Raw genomic sequence first — 19,467 nt, 5'->3', positions numbered from 1 at the left:
GTATTTTTGTTTATATTGTAGTGATAATCTTGATGCCAATGATTGAGTCCCAAAGTCACTGATATACAAAGAACACGGATGCTACTAGAACTTTCCCTTTCTTTGTATCCCCAACACTTAGCACTGTGCCTAGCACAAAGTAAGCACTTAATAAACATTTGTTATTTACTAACTGATGTTCTTTCCTTCTGCTTCTGGGAATACGATTCCCCCATCTTCTCAGCATAAATATATATGTTTCTTTTCCTTTCTCTCTAAAGATTATATCTTAATCTTCCCTGGGTTCTTTCTACACTCAAATTCTGGTTTGGGGGGAATATCTTGCCTCACTACACACCCATCAGACAATAGTGATTGAGGTACAGCTTCTCACCATTTGACTCTGCTCTTTCTCTCCTCCCATATAGCTAAGCCTGGGAATGGAGTTGAGGTTCTAATAAAGGGGCAGAGAGAGGGCCAAGATATATAATACAAAAGTTGGTGCCACTTGGAGATTACCTCTCCAGGGATCCTTAAGCATATGGGACAATATAGATGTCAAGGTGAAGGTCACTGTTATGCTATATGGCACCCTCCTTCTGTGTATGACTTAATTTGAGAATGTTACAAATGGGATGGGCCCAGGAGAATGCTGTGACTTCAGACCCGTGGTTAATTCTTTAAATATATGGGATTGTGTTGGCAAAAGAGAAACTCAGAGGAAAAGGTGGTACTTATAAATGCACCTTAAGAAAAGAAACAAGTTTTTCTTATTTTCCAACTTGTCTGACACTATAGATTTATTCCCATCTCCCTTATGTCATCTATTCAGTTTATTTCAAATAATATGTATTAGATGCTTACTGTACAAAGTGTCTTGTGAGGTGCTTAACCTACACTCAATGAACGTACAGAATGAATAGGAGAAGTCAAACAGAAAAGCATTAGAGATTTGGAGAGTTCAGTTTATAGTTGTGCAATAAATATGAAATGACAACAAATACATATTTTTATTTTTTTTCCCACCTGAGTAAATTTTTGCTTAAAGTTGTGCTACATGAATAATTCTGGGCCCATTTATCATTACTGTCTGTGATAGTTCTGAAGCTATCCTTTATCAGGTCATGATTACACTTATATTGATGTGGCTTACTAACATGCTGATTCGTGCCTAATAATACCAAGTTGTATCCTCAGAATGTGCTGGGAACCTTCCATTATGGTGTGTTTAAGTGGAACCCTGGAAAAAAAGAAGAAATAGAGTACTTTGAGTCTCAGACTGATACCTAACAGCTCGCAGCAAACTTTAGGCCCATTTTATGTAAATATAAGAGCAAATAGAAATGTGATCATTTGAGATGGGGTGTGCTATTTTTCTTCACTCTACACAGAGGTCATGAGTGCAGCCATAACACTGAGGATCATCCAGGGGGGCAGTCTCCTTGTTACAGGACAACAGCGCCAGCAACCAAACAGGGTTTGGCATAACACTTTCCATTGTTCTCTTTCAATATGAAAGGACTAAAAATTTCTTCTGATATAATTTCTAGTCCCACTAGCTGAGATTACTATATTAGGAACTATGAATAACTCTTTAGAAATTTCAGCATCAGTTTTTACCAAAAAGGCTTGTTTTTTGTATAGCAGTATTTAATTCTTTCACATTTTTGTAAGTACTCTTAAAAAATTAAATGTTATTATTATTTTGGATAATGATAATAAGATAGTATATATGCAATGTTAACATCACTTCCTACCCCAACTGCTAAAATACAAGGGATGTCAGATTTGGACATGTTAGCGCCCTTCCCTCATAATTCCATCACAGATGAAGATCTTCGCCTGAGGGAAGTGATTCAGGAGTGAAAATGATGGTGTTTCTGTTCTTCATAGGGTGACCTCACCTGCAGCTGCCTCTGTGTGTAACCTTTCACCTCCTTTTACCTCTATCAGTTGTGATGGGATACTTTTTAAGATTTGAAATGATTGCTGGGGTGTGTGACATCTATCTCTGTCAGTGAAATGATATACAGGAAAGGTTCCTTCCCAGTGCTGCTGGTTTACTAACTCTAATAACCCTGAATAACATTACATACATATATACATGCCTACATGTATATGTGTGTATCTCCTCTTATATTGAGCCTGAAGGAAAAAGTGTTTTCACAGAAGCCATGAAACAACTATTCAAATTATCAGCTTCCACAATTTATCCAAAAGATGGAGATTATAATGAAAAAAAGCATTTCAGATTTCCTAAATCAAGCAGACATCATCAGGAAATTTTTACTTTTCATACAAATAAAATAAGCGGGGTGATTAGTATTAGTTTTATATCATGGGTAATAGTCTTATTTACTTTTTCCATATGAGATAATTTTGACCATTTTAACAGAGATCTTTGTTGTTAGGTTTGCTTCTTTTTCCAGAGTAACAAGCAATAGAATTATTTGGGTTTTTTTTTTAATAACATGTGAGAGGGAACATATGGATGAAAATTTTTCTGATGCTCTGTCCCTTGATTTTATATAAGCTTATACTGAGACAATTAACTAATTAAAAGATTTTTCCTCTAAAATGTCGCTTTAATTAACATTTGGTCATAAACTTTGTACAATTGTATTTAAATTATAGCACTTTACTGAGGCATTCAGAGTTTTTCTGAACTATGTGTAGTTTTAAATATATGTATGTGCTTCAGGAAAATCTAAAAATATGGGAAAATCCAGACATGTCTTTTTGTTTTAGGAAAAGATGAGTGTTTAGAGCAAGTTAGATCACATTATACAGATTTTGAGCTATATCTGAGCAAATACTAAAATTGAAAAATTTCTCTCTCTCACTCTCTCCCCCCTCCCACCTTCCTCTGGCTGCCCCCCGCCCCAGCTTCCCTTTCCCTCTCCTCTCCTCCTCATTCTGAGACTAGGTCTCCCCATCTGACCCAGGCTGGAAGTACAAAATGGCAACTCATGGGCCGGGTCCCAATACTGATGAACACACTGTTGCATTTCTGACCTGAGCCGTCCCGCCCCCACCCACCTCAGAAAGCCTAGCGGCCTCCCAGGAGCTTTGCCATGTTGGTGCCACACTTAGTGTGGACATCCATTATTTTCTCTTCAAACGTTCTTACATATGTACAGATTCTTAATTACCATGAACAATATACCATCTAGTTTATCATTTAGGACTTTAAAACCTCCTCTAATTTTCCTTATCCCCACATCTGATCATTCATCCAAACCTGGTGATGGTGCTATGTGGTTGTGCACCAGTCTATGTGGCGATCTCACCTGCTTTCATAAAGAATTTGAGGTTATACATTAATGTTTGTATCTACCTTCTTGCCCACATAGCTAGGTTCTTCCTAGGTCTAGGTTCAAATTACATTCCTGGACTTTTCAAAACTTCTTTCTGATCTCTCCTTTCAGCCCTGCTTTCAAAAGTCAATCTTTTTCACCAAAGCCCTTCATTGGCTGACACTGTTTTTCTCACTCAGCCACCTCAGACCAGATCACGAGTTCAGTAATTCTCCCTGCGCACCCCACATCTCCTCAGTGTCCTTCTGACACTTACACTTTGATTCCATTCAGCAACCTGTTGAGCTCACGTTTATTTTCCCATTCATATAGTTTACAAACAAGTATAATATAAAATATAAAATCATATAGTGTACTGTTAAACAATCAGTTGATCTCTGCTGCACATTGTGTAATTTTTTTTCCAGACTTGTTCAATTCATTGTTGTCTTTGAGTATAAACCTCAGCAGGACACATTCCAAATGTCTCATTCTCTTTGTTTTTTAATTACTTCTTTGCACCCCGACATTTAGCATAGTAACAGTCATTCATTAAAGTGCTTGGTAATGTTTGTCAGTGATGATGCTTCATTATTTCCCAATGTTAATATAATGATAAATTGAGTTAGAGTTCTACACAAGATTTACAATAATAAAGAAAAAAGTTGCTATCCATTGTCAGTTTAAAACAACATCCTATCTCACATGAATAATCTGGTTAATTATCTGAATTCTGCATTTCACCTTAGTATTGGAGACTTAAATTTTGTACTTTTCCAAATGTCACAGGTTTATTTCTGAGCATTGGTTGATATTGACAGATGGTTTCTGGTTTTTATAGGTGACTATCCTGCTCCTCGAGCTGTCCTTACAGGTCATGACCATGAAGTTGTCTGTGTGTCAGTCTGTGCAGAACTGGGACTTGTTATCAGTGGTGCTAAAGGTTAGAAGTTATTTTAAATCTTTTAAAATGTCGAATTTTCTTTTGGTGAGTATTTTTCCATTCAATTGTATACTCCCAATAATCAATTATAATTACTATCAATCCTGTAGCTGCTTATTTCTAACATTTAAACTAATAGCCAGTATAAAAAGTATATTAGTAAATTCTGTGTGGTATTTTTTGATTATCAAAACATATTTTAGGGGCAGCTAGGTGGCACAGTGGTAGAGCTCTGGCCTTGGAGTCCGGAGGACCCAAGTTCAGATCCAGCCTAACACTTGACACTTACCAGCTGTGTGACCCTGGGCAAGTCACTTAACCTTGATTGCCTCACCAAAAAAAAAAAAGAAAAGAAAAGAAAAGAAAAAAAACAGTTTCACCCCACTGTATCAATCATTAGTGTTGAGTGGCTGGAATCAGGCTTGCATTTATCTTTGAATGTTCAGAAGTATATGTGATTTCTTGGTTCTCCCTTCCCCATTTTGCAACATCATCAACAAGCATTTATTAAGCACTTACTATGTACCCAAGCGCTGTGCTGAGTGTTGGGGATATAAAGAAAGGAACTCGGATTCCAAAAAAGTTTTGAAATATGAAAACATTTCAAACTATCGTGAAATACTTTTGTAACTTTAGTAGTTAGTTTTAGTTAATATATCACTGTTCTTTTTTATGCTTTCATAATAATAAATTAGAACACAGGTATAGTATGTAGATTTTGTATGTAGTTTGTTCTCACCATTGATTATCTGAACGTTGCTGTTGTTTTCCCTTTCAGAAGGCCCTTGCCTTGTACATACAATCACGGGAGATTTGCTGAGAGCACTGGAGGGACCAGAAAACTGCTTATTTCCTAGATTGATTTCTGTGTCCAGTGAAGGCCACTGTATCATATACTATGAACGCGGACGGTTCAGTAATTTCAGCATTAACGGGAAACTTTTAGCTCAAATGGAGATCAATGATTCAACCAGGGTAAACCTCAAAATTGTACAGTAGAACTTCAGCAGAAAATATATTCATTAGGAACTAAATTACTATTAAAATACAATAAAACAATTGTTTTTAATAAACTATAAATTAAAGGGAACTTTAATGAACATCATGTAAGAATCCTTAGAGTCAGATTTCACTAGACTTGGGAAAGTCGCTTAATATTAATTTCATCTGAAATGAAAATAATATTGTCCACCTAACTTCACACAAGATAAATGCTTATGAAAGCACTTTGGAAAATGTAAGAGTGCTTCATACACATAAGATATTATTGCATGTAAGGAAAAAGTAAAATTTCATAGCGATAAGTTTTGCCCATTTGTCAGATCATCAGTAATTAGACATATTGTTTTTTATTGAGGAAAAAGTTGTTTGATTTTCTGTGCTTTCTGAAGGCCATCCTTCTGAGCAGCGATGGACAGAACCTGGTCACTGGAGGAGACAATGGAGTTGTGGAAGTATGGCAGGCTTGTGACTTCAAACAGCTTTATATTTATCCTGGATGTGATGCTGGCATTAGGGCAATGGATTTGTCCCATGATCAAAGGTGAGTTGCGGCAAAGAAGAAACCTATTTATTAAGAATTGTAGCAAGGGATCCTTCCCATATGAACCAGTCAAATGTAAGTTCCATAATGCTATTGTTAGTATGTTTTTGTGCAATTTATTCCCTGAGGAAGAATCCAGATCCAAAGAGAATGTAGATCTACTTTAATAAGAGAAATTAAGTGGTGAGAAAATGACCATAGAAACTGTACTGAAAAAAAAAAAAGCAAGAAAAGTGAAAGCAGTGGGGTCAAAAAGAAACATGTGGACTCTGGACAGTTTGGAGGGCTGAGCCCCAGGACTAACAGAATCACTCTTACCCTTGTTTCCCATTTTTCCTATTGTTCACATTTAAAGTACAATAGATAAGTTGTTGCTGACATGGATGTGTTTAGATATGTTTTATTGTAAATTGTTTTTAATGTAATATTTAGTAAGTTTGGTTGTACAAAGTTAATTAAGTTTATAATAATTTTTTTATGTAACCACATAGAATTTAATCTGGCTTCTTAAATTCAGTGATTCAAATGAGCATTACCCAGTATTTTATGTTAAGTAAAAGATGAATTTACAGTAAAACAGATATTAGTTTTAGCCTCTGGCATGGTGCCCAGCCAACTGGTGTGCCCAGGAAAATCGTGAATAAAATGACGAGGCTCTGCAATCAAATTACCATCAGAGACTTCATGGATACTTGGATTTCATTTGTTATTTGATATAATCTTTTCTTCAAGTTATTTGTGATTACTACTCAATCAGCAGTTAGATTATTCTACTTGGAAAAATCTAGTGCCTTGTATTTGTCACAAAATGCATAGAATATTAGAGATGCAAAATATGCATCTAGATTTCATGACTTGGAGGTTGATTGGGTCATAGATTGAGATTAAGAAAGAACCCTAGAGATCATCCAGTCCAGCCACCTCATTTTAAACATGAGAAAATGGAGGCCCTCAGAGAACACAAGAGCAGAGTAAAGGATTCTCAGCTGGGTCCTTACTCCAAATTCAGTGCTTTTTCTAAGAAATAAAACAAACTCTAACAGGCTTAATGTGGCATGTAATTCCGCACTAATTATTGTACTTCTAGATAAAATTATGTTTATATAATATTGCAATTGCTGAAATAAAATGATTAATTGAGTGAGGGAGAGGAAGAATGATGAGCATCTCCTAGGTTAAGAGGTCATGGTGTGAGTGCATATATGTGTTCTATGTATGGGGGAGAAGGGAGGTTTCCATGGGATTAAGTATTTTGGTGTGTGTGGTTGCAGCCCAGGATTGAGGGGAGAGGGATTTCTCCATTCCTTCATTCTCCTGCATTTTGGTCTGATTTCAGCCCCTCCTCCTGAAGACAGTTTCCTGTCCCTGAGGACAGAGAAGTGCTATGTCTAATTAGAGAGGTTAAAGATCTTTTTTAGTCAGTCAATAAGCATTTATTAAGTGCCTACTATGTGCTAAGCACTTAGAAAAAAAAAAGTCCCTGCTCTCAAGGACATCACTGTCTAATGGGAGAGACAACAAAGGTCCAAGCTAGTGGTATAACTTTGGACAGGTCATCTGACCTCACTGGGTGGGCTGCATCCTCATCAAGGAAGCTAGACTAGAATGATCTCTTAGGTCAATTCTAGCTACAGCACAATGATTCTTCTAATTCTGTGTTCTAGTATTCCCTGATTTCCTCAACTTAAATACCTCATTGGATTTTTTTTTTAAATCTGGACTTGTCATTCCTTTTCTTCATCATAGAATACATTTTTAACCTCTTCTTAATTGTTGCATATTTCAAGTTAAGGGGATCCTGAATGAATAAGTTTTGCTGTATAAAGTGGCAAATCCCTACTGTGTCTGAATATTGGTGCAAACAAATACTTAACAAAATATCTCTGCTTTTCCAGGACACTGATAACTGGCATGGCTTCTGGTAGCATTGTAGCTTTTAATATAGATTTTAATCGATGGCATTATGAGCATCAAAACAGATACTGAAGATGGCTGGAGAACTGAAATCTAAGTGAAAGCTGAGAGCACAAGTGCTACAATGAAGGACGTTATCTCTGGTGGAAAAACACGTCTCCATTGGCCTCCATTGTGCATTCCATTACACCCAGCAATAGCTGTACATTGTAGTAAGCAACCATTTTACTTTGTGTGTTTTTTCACAACCGAACACCAGCTGCTACCAAGCAAGCTTGTATCATGTAAATTATATGAATTAGGAGATGTTTTGGTAATTATTTCATATATTGTTGTTTATTGAGAAAAGGTTGTAGGACCGTCACAAGAGACTTTCGAAAATTCTGAGGAACCTTGTGTCCAGTTGTTACAATGCTTATGCTAGGAACCTAATCTACATCCCATTTCCAGCCTTTTTTCAAGCTGAGAAAAAAAATACGTTTGATACTTTGTACATCAGATGCATCTTAACTTTAAAGGGATACTTTTGTAAAAGTAAAACCTTGTATAAAGAACAAAACGTTTCTTAATTTTATTGTGGAGTTACAACTTGCATGTTCTTTAAACCCAATGTCTTGATGAAACAGGTGCGTTCACACAAATTAAACTGGAGATTTGTCCGAGGGCACAGCTTGTGTTAAAGGGTTGAATTTGGACTCAATCAGTAATTTTTGACATTCTCACAAAAACATGGTTCACACTTTTAAATCTAAATTCATCCCTTCTAAGTGAAGTTTTGCTCATAAAGCATTTGGATATTGATTCATTATTTGCCATTTTATACAATGAAAATTAAATCCTTTCCTTCTTAATTTGAAGACCAAGCAAAACGGGGGCTTAGGGATATGGTTCTGGTTTTCATTGTATAAGCAGGAGTCATGCTTGTTCAGTTCCCTAGTACTTATATGACTCCCCCTCATAATGCGTCAAGAGTGCTATACTTCTGGAGTCAACCCATTGGCTTAGTTTGGGGATCAGATATTCACATTTTTCTCTTTATTTCTTTAGATATCTTGGTTTCTTTAAAAAACAAGTTGGACTTCATTGTAATGATTGAATTTTTTTTAAGTTCTTGAGAAATTTTCCTCTAAATCCACATTCTTCAGCCTAAGGCATTTCATCTTTTATGATATTAAACAATGGCTATCAAATTATTTTCCATACATTGTACTGATCAAGTTATACACCCAGGGGTACATACACCTTACTTCATGTTTCTTCTTTGTATATTTGGTGACTGTATTGTCATAGATGTACATATTGTGTCGGTAGGGCTATGAGGCATGTAACAGGAATGTAATTTTCTCAGAATTTACACTCACTTGCAGTCATTTATTTAAAAGATAAAAACAAGATAATGGATTCTTTGTATTGGCACTTTGCACCAGAAACATATCATTATTTATTGCTGTGATTACTTATTTGTTCCCCACCTTGTATTAGTAAGTTTTAGCACTGAATTCCTTCTTCACTGTTGTTTGTATTTATGAGATTCTGAAATCATGGGGAATCAAAGTAATAATTAAGTTATTCATCACCAGTCTGTAAGCAATATTTGAGTTTTGTAGCTTAGAACTGGGAGAATACTGAACATCTGGAAGACAAGTCCATTTCATCTTGAGACCATGGTGAAATATTTTGGATATATAAATTCCTTAAGCTATTGTAACCATGTTTTATTGCAAAGATGTAAAATATGCCAGATGTGTGTGAGTTGGAAATCAAAAAAGAAAAATAAAATATGCAAAGAATTCACTAATCGTTTCATATTTCACTGACATGCATTGATAATGTCATACAGCCTTAAGAAATTGAATACCCCCTTCTATGCAAGGTCTACAGTATCTAAAACACAAACCAAAATCCTAACAAGATTTAACAATTCACTGAAATATAAACTATTCTCCTGGGCCACGTGACAGAGATTTGAACCAGCAGTGGCCAGAGTAATTCTCTCCCAATGTTTGCTTGCTCTATTTCTCTCTCTCTCCATTTATATATGAGAATAATTTGACTAATAGTGAAAGATATATAGCTCCTACATGCTGAGTATCATCACTAGGTATTAATATTGGTTTGAAATCATTCTATTTGTAGCTTATAGAGTAGTTGAGCAATAAGCAGTCTGGAGCCCAGTGGACAGGAACACTGATCAGGATCCACTCAAGCAGCTTCAGCACAGTTTCCCAGCTATGGGACAGACTTTCCCCATAAAGGGGCACAAGGGACAAGTACAGAAGAGTCCTGTTCAGCACCAGGGCACTGGACTGCTGAAGACAGCAAAGCAGCAAAACAAAGTGCATCAGTTCAGTCTATTAAAGGAAGACTTTACTTTTTTACTCAGTGAAAAGAACTCCTGGGATGTGCAGTAATCCAGGGATCAGCATCTTACAACTCAGTCCCAACCCAGTTTTGTCACAGAGGTGATTCTCCAGGCAAAGTGGCCAAGTAACTTTTACAATTCTTTAATGCTCCTCCATGGTGTCCTTGTGACTGCACAGGGTCAGCCAGTTTCTCAAGTCCCTTAAAAGAGCCCAAGTTAGGAAAAAACATTGACTAAATTCCTTAAGCAATTTTAAGGGAAGGGATAAGACACCACTACCAGAATCATCAGACAAAATTAGGTTTTTTAAATGTGTAACATACTGTGATCCCCTTATCATGTGTGAACTCCTCTTTAATGGAGTCCAGAGGGAAGAGCATGATTGACTATTTAAATAAGGAACCACAACTGGGTACTTTAAATAGTGGGGCAAAATGTTAGCAGTCCCTCCATGAAGTAGTAGACTGAGAGTTACCCCTACCCAAACCCTGAGTGACAGTGTAAACCGCCCTTCCCCCTCCCTCAGACCCAATCTCCCAAACTTAGACTGGCAGGTTAGATTCTCCAGAAAGGGGCTTTTTTGTTGTTCATTTCAGTCATGTCTGACTATCCATGACCGCCATTTAGGGTTTTCTTGGCAGAGATACTGGAGTGGTTTGCCATTTCCTTCTCCAGCCCATTTTACAGATGAGGACACAGAGGCAAATAGGGTTAAGTGACTTGCCCAGGGTCACACAGCTAATAAGTATCTGACGCTGATTTGAACTCAGGACGATGAGTCTTCCTAACTCCTATTTGCTGTTTTCAGAGTTCAGGAAATAACTCCTTAAGAGGCTGGGGTTCTAGTACTAAGGCTCGTCCATTGACAACTGTCAGTTACTTAATTAGCTTTTAGCAAAAAAAAAAAAAGTTTACTGAGAAAGCATAACAAAAGCTGTAACTATTAAAATAATTTTTCGGGGCAGGTAGGTGGAGGACCTGAGTTCAAATCCGACCTCAGATACATAACACTAACTAGCTGTGTGACCCTGGGCAAGTCACTTAACCCCATTGCATAGCCAAAATAAAACAAACAAAAATAATGATAATGATAATAATTTTCCCCCAAAATTAGGAATATACTTTCCCTTGTACACATGCAAGGTCCTTGAGGAAACTACAGTTATCCCTTCCACATCATGAGGAGTGCAGCACCATCTGCAATCTGGAAAATCCGCATAAAATTCTTGGCCCTCTGTTCACACCAGAGAATAAGTCTGAATCATTATGGAATTAAAAGATAAAATATGTTGATATTCTACAATACTATACATATATTTTATGCATTTCTGAGTTTCTAAACTTTTTCTGTGTCCCCTGCTGGCCTTCTTGTGTCATCTGTGGCTTCCGCAAAACTCCCAAAAAATTCCTGTTTGATTTCTTATGCTGACCCGTGAAGGGGAAAGTTGTGATGTAAAAGGGATAACTGTAGTCTCAAACATGAAGTCCCTTAGACAGTGAGGCTTATGGTCAGAAACACAGGTAGTAACTAACACATCTTCTGGTTCTGAGTGCCTGGGGCATATAAAACTGGTATTTCTCTCTACCCCAATGGGACATGTTCCTTCAAGCTGCTTTCTCCCTTGAGTGACTTTCTGTATCTGTGTTCCTGTTGGTCCTTAGTAGCAGACATGGAGGGGGTTGTGAAAAGGAGAGATGGGAGGGGAGGAAGAGGGAAAGGTAGAGAAACACCCCCAACTCCCAAGAATGATTCCCTCTGAAGCTGGGGTCCTCCCAGCGGGGCTGCCACTTGAAAACTACTATTAAAATTTTTTACCCTGCTATTTAATAGCTCCTTTATTTGGTTAGCCCTAACCACATTCCCTTCTTGATCCAATTAAAGAGGACCTTGTAAAGAGATCAGAGCATGTAGACAATCTTGTTTACACATTTTAAAAGCATACCATAAGTGTTGATTGGGGGTGGAGAGGTGTCAAATCCCTTCCCTTACCATAAGGCTCGTTCTTTGGTTTAGAACTGGATGGCATCTCATTTTATAGATTAGGTCCCAAGAAATAAAGGCAATAATTTGTAAAGGTAGAATGCAAATCCAATGTCAATTTTAAGAAGCAAACTCCATGCCAGGATGGAAAATAACCTTATCAAATGACCTGGGAAAAGTCTAATGCAACCATTTTCTTGAGCTAAGGGGGCTTCTCTTATAATCTACGTAGGAACTATTGTTCCAGACTTGGCTGTTTATGGAATACAGTTTGGGCCTCACTGACAAGAGAGTAAGAACTTTTCAGCAAACATTCCCCCACTGTCTGGGATAAATCTGACACTGCCCAGATCTAAAATGTAAACTCAGTTTTGAGAGCACTGAGGGGATTTTCCTTCTGCATCAGGGAAAGTAAGGCAATATCAATCAATCAGAAGTGATTGACACACTAAAGGTTCATAGGAGGGAATGAGGGGAGAAATCTCATATTAATCCCTGCCCCTCATTTGCACACCTCTTTTAAAATATGAGAGGCATTTTTCCATACTTCCCTTGTTTGGACTAAGACAGCAACCCTGTCAAACAGCCAGAATAGGTGCTAGAGAAAGTTGGAAAGGACCTTAAGTCACTGAGTCCAATAAAAATAATAGCCAACATATATTGCTTTCAAATTTCCAAAACATTTTATACCCCCTCATTTCCCAGAGAAATTTTGACTCAGAAAAGTGAAGCAATTTCACAGAGTTAGAGGTAGAAGGGTTCCCTAGATGTCACATAGTCCAATCTTCTCATTCTGAAGATGATGAAACAGAATCAATGATGTAACTTACTCAAAATCACATAGTAAGTAGCAGGAGCTAGGATTCCAACTCAATTTCTCTAACCATTTTGACTAGAGATTTGGTCACGGTCACACAGTTAAGTTAGAAATAGTATCCAGATCCCCTGACCACTAGGTCCAGTGCTCCAGTACAACATGCTACCCCTTACACCTTCAATTATCCAGAATGCTAAGCCCTCTGCTTGAAGGTGAACACAGAATTCCAATAATTCTACCACAGAAAATCATCATTGGCAGCTTGGAAGAGAAAACTCGGGTTTGTTCTGTCCTTCTGTTGCTGACACTTAGTGGATTCGTTACTTCATAGAGTAGTGGGGGGGGGGAAGTCCCCCATTCTATCCCAACTTTACACAATGCAAATCACCAAATTAAGATCTCTTCAGATAACATTTGAGTTAGGTAGGACACTGAACACTTAGACTGACAAGGTAGATGAGATCACGTTCGTGTGTATTCGTGGGTCCTGTGTGTGGGTGGGTGGGTGTGTACTATGTTGAGTTGCAGGGTGAGGGGAATATTCCAGCAGAATGTAGGCTTCTGGAAGCAGAGCCTTTTTTTTTTTCATCTTTCTATCTCCAGCAGCTAGCACAATACCTTGCATATAGGATGCCCTTAATAAATGCCTCTAAAACAGTACTTCCCTAGCCACCCAGTTCAGTCCAATGACCCTCTCTACAGACCTCATGCATTGTATTTCCATTGCTGAGTACGCTTTCTTCAACCTCCCACCCTGAGGCATCCTTGTGGACAGAATGGAGGTAGGAGAGACAACTTCGTCATTATTGGGCTTTGTTTCCATTTTGGGAGTTATCTTTCCGTTCTTTTGTGGTATAGGATCCTCTTTCCCCACTGCCGCTACTCCCTCATCCACTCTCTGAGTTCAAATAACATTCATTTGTAGCTCTCCTTTCAAACATAAAAAGTTCATTTAGTTCATTCTCTTTCTTATTCTTTTCCCCTTACTCTAGAATCCAGTGTCCCATTGGATGTCCCATTTACAGGCTTTGTTTTTGCAAGTTCTTTCTTAATTCTCTCTGTCCTCCTTAAAGATGGTGGGAATTGTTTTTGTTTTAATATTTTTTCACCAGTTATGTGTAAAAACAATTTTTAACATTGCATTTTAAAACTTTTGAGTTCCAAATTCTCTCTCCCTCCTTCCCCTCCTCCACTTGAGAAGGCAAGCAATTTTATATAGGTTATACATCGGCAGTCATGCAAAATATATTTCCACGTTAGTCATATTGTGAAAGAAAAGAAACCCAAAAAAACAACCCAAAAAAAACAAAGAAAAAATATGCTTTAATCTGCATTCAGATCCATCAGTTCTTTCTCTGGAGATGGATATCATTTTTCACCATGTCTTTAAGAATTGTCCTGAATCAGTGTATTGCTGAGAATAGCTAAGTCATTCCCAATTGCTGTCACTGTGTACATTGTCCTCCTGGTTCTGCTCATTTCACTTTACAACACTTCATGTAAGTCTTTCCAGGTTTTTCTAGGAACATCCCGCTCATCATTTCTTATAGCACAATAGTTTTCTATCACAATCACATACAACAACTTCTTCAGTCATTCCCCAACTGATGGACATCCCCTCAATTTCCAATTCTTTGTCACCACTAAAAGACTAGTTATATTTTTGTACACATAGGTCTTTTTCCTTTTTGTTTTTTATCTCGTTGGCAAACAGAGATGGTGGGGATTCTGGAAAATAAAAGGTGGAACCTTCCTCTATCAGCCCATCCATTAGCATGCTTACAGATATCTCTGATGTTCCATCCCTCCAATCATATATTGGACAGTTCCTGACCTCTCTTTCCCTTAAAGATGCAGAATAAAAATGTCTGGTTGGATACATTATGTGTATTAGATAGCATAATAGACTTGGAATCAGGAAAGCTGAGTTCAAATCTTGACTTCGACATGCTAGACTTGCTCAGACTAGCTGTGCAAGCCCTTGAACCTTTCTAAGCCAATGGAACTAATATCAGCACTACTTCACAGGATTGTGAAAACCAAATGAGATGTTCACAAAGCTTGTTGTGAATTCTGAAAGAATCAGCTATTATTGTCAAAAATAGCATGAATTATTAAAATATTCTGCTAATTATTAATAACTAAAATACTCTTAACTGACAGAGACCAACATTTACCTAGCCATAACAAGTAAACTCAACATATACAAAGCTTATCCCAATGTCATATATAATTAAGCACTCATAGGATCATAAAATCTTAGATTTAAAACAGAAAACACCTTGGAGGGTCACCTAATTCAGCCCTTTCATTATAAATATGAGGAAGATATGAGGCCTAGAGACAACAAGTGACTTGCCAAGATCATACAGATGGTATACAGCAGAGATGAGACTTGAAGGTAGGTCTTCTGTCTCCAAATGAAGGAGTCTTTCTAGTATAGAACACTGCTCCCCTGACACTACAAAATCAAGTTAGGAGGGAATCCTGAGGGATAAATTGGAGCGAACACAGAATATGGGACTAGATTGTGTTTTGGAGTTAAATATAAATGATTTTTGGATTATCTGTTGTTTGATGTTATCTGTGCAACTAAAGATTTGGTTACATTTAAGAGAGATTGGAGATGAGAGAGAATGAATTGGGTATCAAGGGCAAACTGCTGAAGAAGCAGCAAAGAGATGGAATCAAGGTTACATATAAAGAGAGGTATTGGTTTGGGCAAGAAAGCCCACATCTTCTCCCGAGACTAGCGTAAAGAAGATAATGTGGGATCCCAGGAGGTAAAATGTATGGTTTGATTGTATAAAGTTAAGTTTTTACATAAACAGTACACCATATGCCAAGATAAACTCCAAATAAGTACATGAATTAGACATACACAATGAAATAAAAAACCACTTAGGGAGCCAGGTAAGTGGTGCAGCAGAGAGAGCACCAGCCCTGCAGTCAAGACGACCTGAGTTCAACTCTTGCCTCAGACACTTACTAGCTTTGTGACCCTAGGCAAGTCACTTAACTCTGATTGCCATAAAAAAAAATAGAGGAATAAGAAGAAATCACCTTTCAGATTATGGACAAGAGGAGAGTTCGTGGCCAAACAGAAGATAAAATGGACAATTTTGATTATATGCAATTTAAAAGTTTTTGCATAAACAACCAGTACACCTAGGAAGGAGAAAGGGTAATTGGAAAGGACAAAAAGAGGAGATTTTTGCAGCAAGTTTCTCTGATAAAGGTCTCCTTTTCATGATATGCAAAGGAAATGGCTCAGATTTATAAGACTAAGAGCCAATTCCCAACTGATAAATGGTCAAAGGATAAGCAGTTTTCAGAAGAAGAGATTTGGGCAGTCAATAGCCATATGAAAAAAAAAATGTTCCAAATCACTAATAATTAGAGAAGTGCAATTTAAGAAACTCTGTGGTTAGACTCCACATGCACCAAAATAACGAAGTTGATGAAAGAAGAAAATTTAAAATTACAACAAATGTTGAAGGGACTGTGGGAAAACAGGTATATTAATGCACTATTAGTGGAATTGTGAATTGGTACAGGCAATTCTGTAAAGCAATATGGAACTGTGCTCAAACATCAACTGAACTGTGCGTGCCCTTTAATACAATGATATCACTAACTAGGTCTACAGCCCAAAGGGATCAAAGAAAGAGAAAAAGGACTCATGTACAAAAAATTCACAGAAGCTTTTTTTTTTGTGAGGGCAAAGAAATAGTAACTTCCCTATCAATTGGGGAGTGGCTGAACAAATCATCATATATTAATGTACTGGGATATTATTATACTATGAAAAATGATGAAAAGGACAATGTAGAGAAATCTGGAGAAACGTGTGAAGTGATGCAGAGTAAAGTGAACAGAACCAAGAAAAATTATTTATACAATAACATCAACTTTGTAAAGACAAACAACTTTGAAAGACTTAAGAACTTTGATCAACACTGTGATCAACCATGAATCCAAAAGACTCATTTGAAAGTGCTATTCCTGACAGGGAAGTGATGGTCTCAAGGTGCAGATTGAGGCATATATTTTGGGGGTATAGCCAATGCAAGAACTAGTTTTGCCTGCCTATGGCTATTTGTCACAAAGATTTTGTTTTTCTTTTTAAACGGGGGCAGGAGATAAAGAAAACAAAATTTTAATTGGAAAATAAATACAAAATGCTAATGGGGGAAACTATCTGAATAATGTGAAATGAATAGAAGGGGAGAAAGGAGAGCCTTCAGTGAATGACCTAAATTTTTTGTTTGACGTCAGGATTAAGTGTAGTTAAAAGTGTAGAATTGGCGGTACTGTAGGAGGCTTGAGGAAAGATGAGAAGGTTTGGAACAGCCACTGTGGTGAGTGAGTTAATTGATTAGGGAGAAATACAATGTTTGCTTTACCCCAATGAGTGCCCAGGTGAGATTAAATCATTTGTTGTAGTAGACTCAATCAGCATGTTTTATGATTTCCTATAGCTTCATTCAACAGCACATGAATAGGGGACTAGTAAATAAACTCTGGATCTGATCTAGGTTGGAGCTTACTAAAGCATCTAAGGTGAGCAAGGAATTCTGGAGTGGAAACCAGTGTAGAGTTGAGTTAGTTAACCAAGAGGCTGAGATAGAGGTCAGAAGACAATATAACCACTTCAGGGATGATGCCCTGGAAAAGAACAGAGGGGTAGAGAAAATGGAGGTCACAGTGAAGACAAAAGGTAAGGGGTCAAAAGGCAGAGGGAAAGATGAATTGATAAAAGAGTATGATCAAATAAAAAATGCTGAGCTCATTAACAAGAAAGTAGAATACTTGTGGGTGATGGCAAGATTAATGTTGAGATAAAATGGAGCAGGTCATGGGAACTGAGTAGATTAAGAAATTCAGAAGTATCTGAGGGAACATCAGTATTAATGCTGAAGTTCTCTCGTATGAGGGCAGGAGACAGAGGAAAGAAAGTCTGTGAGTCAGACACTGTATTTATTGAGGAAGGAATAAGAATGAACTGGGGGGTCAATAGATAATGGCCACCAGGATTTTGATTAAGTGATAAATTTGGATAGCATGAACCTTAAAGGAGGAGAGGCTGCTTAGTGAAGGTGGTAGATGGAGAGTCTGGAAATGGCACTGGAGAGCAAAGAGTATTCTGATTCCTATTGTGACCAGTGAGTTGGTGTGGAATAGTATGAGAGAAAGAGTAACTACTACTGGGAAAGATGTTAAGGAAAGTCATGAAATCAAGAGGGAGCCTGTTCTCAGCGAGGGTCAAAAGATCAAAGGAATAAGGGAGATAAAAGATGAAAAGAAGTTAGTTCACAAACCCCACAAAAAGGGGATACAGGGAAAGGGTTGGACAGATCTGGAGTCGGGCATCGAATGAAACCACTCCAACCCAGTCTGCTGCCCCCTGACTCAGTGGGGTCCTGTCTCAGGACCACCTTAGGAGGTTCAGCCTTGTTTTCCTAAAGTTTATGTACTCTTTTGCATAAATGTTCACTTTGCCTCTTAAGAAGGCAACCCTGATAAAGCTGTTAAGTACACACATTGATCATCTCCGTGTGTGTTGTTACAGTACCATTGAGAGGCTTTGGCAAGAAGGGGAGAGAGAAAACTTTGAAACCATGGTATTTTGCCAGAACACAGTCTTTGCATGGGATCTCACAGCTAAAAAAGAAAGCCATTGAGTGCTACCTTTGGCAGCACATCTACTGAAACTGGAATGATAAAGAGAAGATTAGCATGGCCCTTGTGCAAAGAAAGGGAAAGGAAAAGGGGGGAGGGGGAAGGAGAAAGAGAGAAGGGGAAGGGGGGAAGGGGAAGAGGAGCTATTAATTCCTTTTTACGACTTTCTTGGGCAAAGTTACCATGGCGTCTTAGGACAAATAAGTCAATAGCCATGACTGGGATAGCAACTGGTTAGGCTGGCATAAAGTAAGGCTTCTGCCATTTTTTATGGGCTTCTTTTGAAGGGAAAGCCACTCTCCAGAAGGAATTGGCCAAGGAAGTAGGTAGAGAAAAAGTCACACTCAAGGAAGAAAATACTTTAATCATAAAAAGGTAGAAGGAGATAAGAGAGGAGAGTAAGACTGACACCTGCCTTCTCACCAGTTCAGCATATTTCAACTGTTATAGACAACCTGTGATATCACTGGTATAGGGAACTTCCTGGTGAGGAAACTCTCTATACCAATGTAGGCCACCCTCTGCTATTCAATTTATCGTCTTAAACAGGTGAGTGAGGCTGCTCATTATTCATACAACCAGTATGTGTCAAAGGCAGGACTGCGTGTGCTTACTGCCTTCCTTCAGAGTAAGGTTTTTTGCACTACCTCCTTCAAAGAGCTCTGTTCCACCACGACTCTTGTTGGAGTTCAATAGCATTTATGCTGAGCTATCCCTACCAGCTAAGGGGAGTATCCCTACTAAGGGGAGATGCAGCCAAAATCTGCCACCAGGAGCAGTTTCTAGGAGCGTGCCCTCCCACACCAACCTAGTAGAAGGCATCCTAGGGAGAAGAGCGGGTGCCCTCCCCTTTGTCTCTTTCACATGGGATATGTTGAAATTGGGAGGGAGCGGTGCAGGGTTTGGTATAACAATTACCTCCCAGATGGGTTTGGAGGCACAGAAGCCCT

The 19,467-nt window shown here is 38.0% G+C and overlaps 1 protein-coding gene and 1 pseudogene across 5 annotated transcripts in view; both read left to right on the top strand.

The window, feature by feature from the left end:
* The window catches only part of NBEA (neurobeachin), a 769,899-nt gene extending 760,446 nt beyond the window's left edge, over positions 1 to 9,453 (top strand). For all 5 annotated transcript variants that reach the window (XM_027877685.1, XM_027877686.1, XM_027877684.1 and 2 more), the window contains 4 exons: positions 4,117 to 4,218; positions 4,997 to 5,193; positions 5,610 to 5,761; positions 7,657 to 9,453. In XM_027877685.1, coding sequence (XP_027733486.1) covers positions 4,117 to 4,218; positions 4,997 to 5,193; positions 5,610 to 5,761; positions 7,657 to 7,747 — 542 coding nt within the window. In that variant the 3' untranslated portion in view covers positions 7,748 to 9,453. The remainder of the gene's footprint in view (positions 1 to 4,116; positions 4,219 to 4,996; positions 5,194 to 5,609; positions 5,762 to 7,656) is intronic.
* Positions 9,454 to 18,519: 9,066 nt separating this feature from the next.
* Positions 18,520 to 18,592, top strand: LOC114022851 (annotated as a pseudogene).
* Positions 18,593 to 19,467: the final 875 nt, after the last annotated feature.

This window comes from Vombatus ursinus, unplaced genomic scaffold, assembly GCF_900497805.2.
Source record: "Vombatus ursinus unplaced genomic scaffold, bare-nosed wombat genome assembly UNPS02014813.1, whole genome shotgun sequence".
Taxonomy (NCBI): Eukaryota; Metazoa; Chordata; class Mammalia; order Diprotodontia; family Vombatidae; genus Vombatus; species Vombatus ursinus.
Note: the sequence above shows the minus strand (reverse complement) of the source record. Positions and strands in the feature narration are given on the sequence as shown.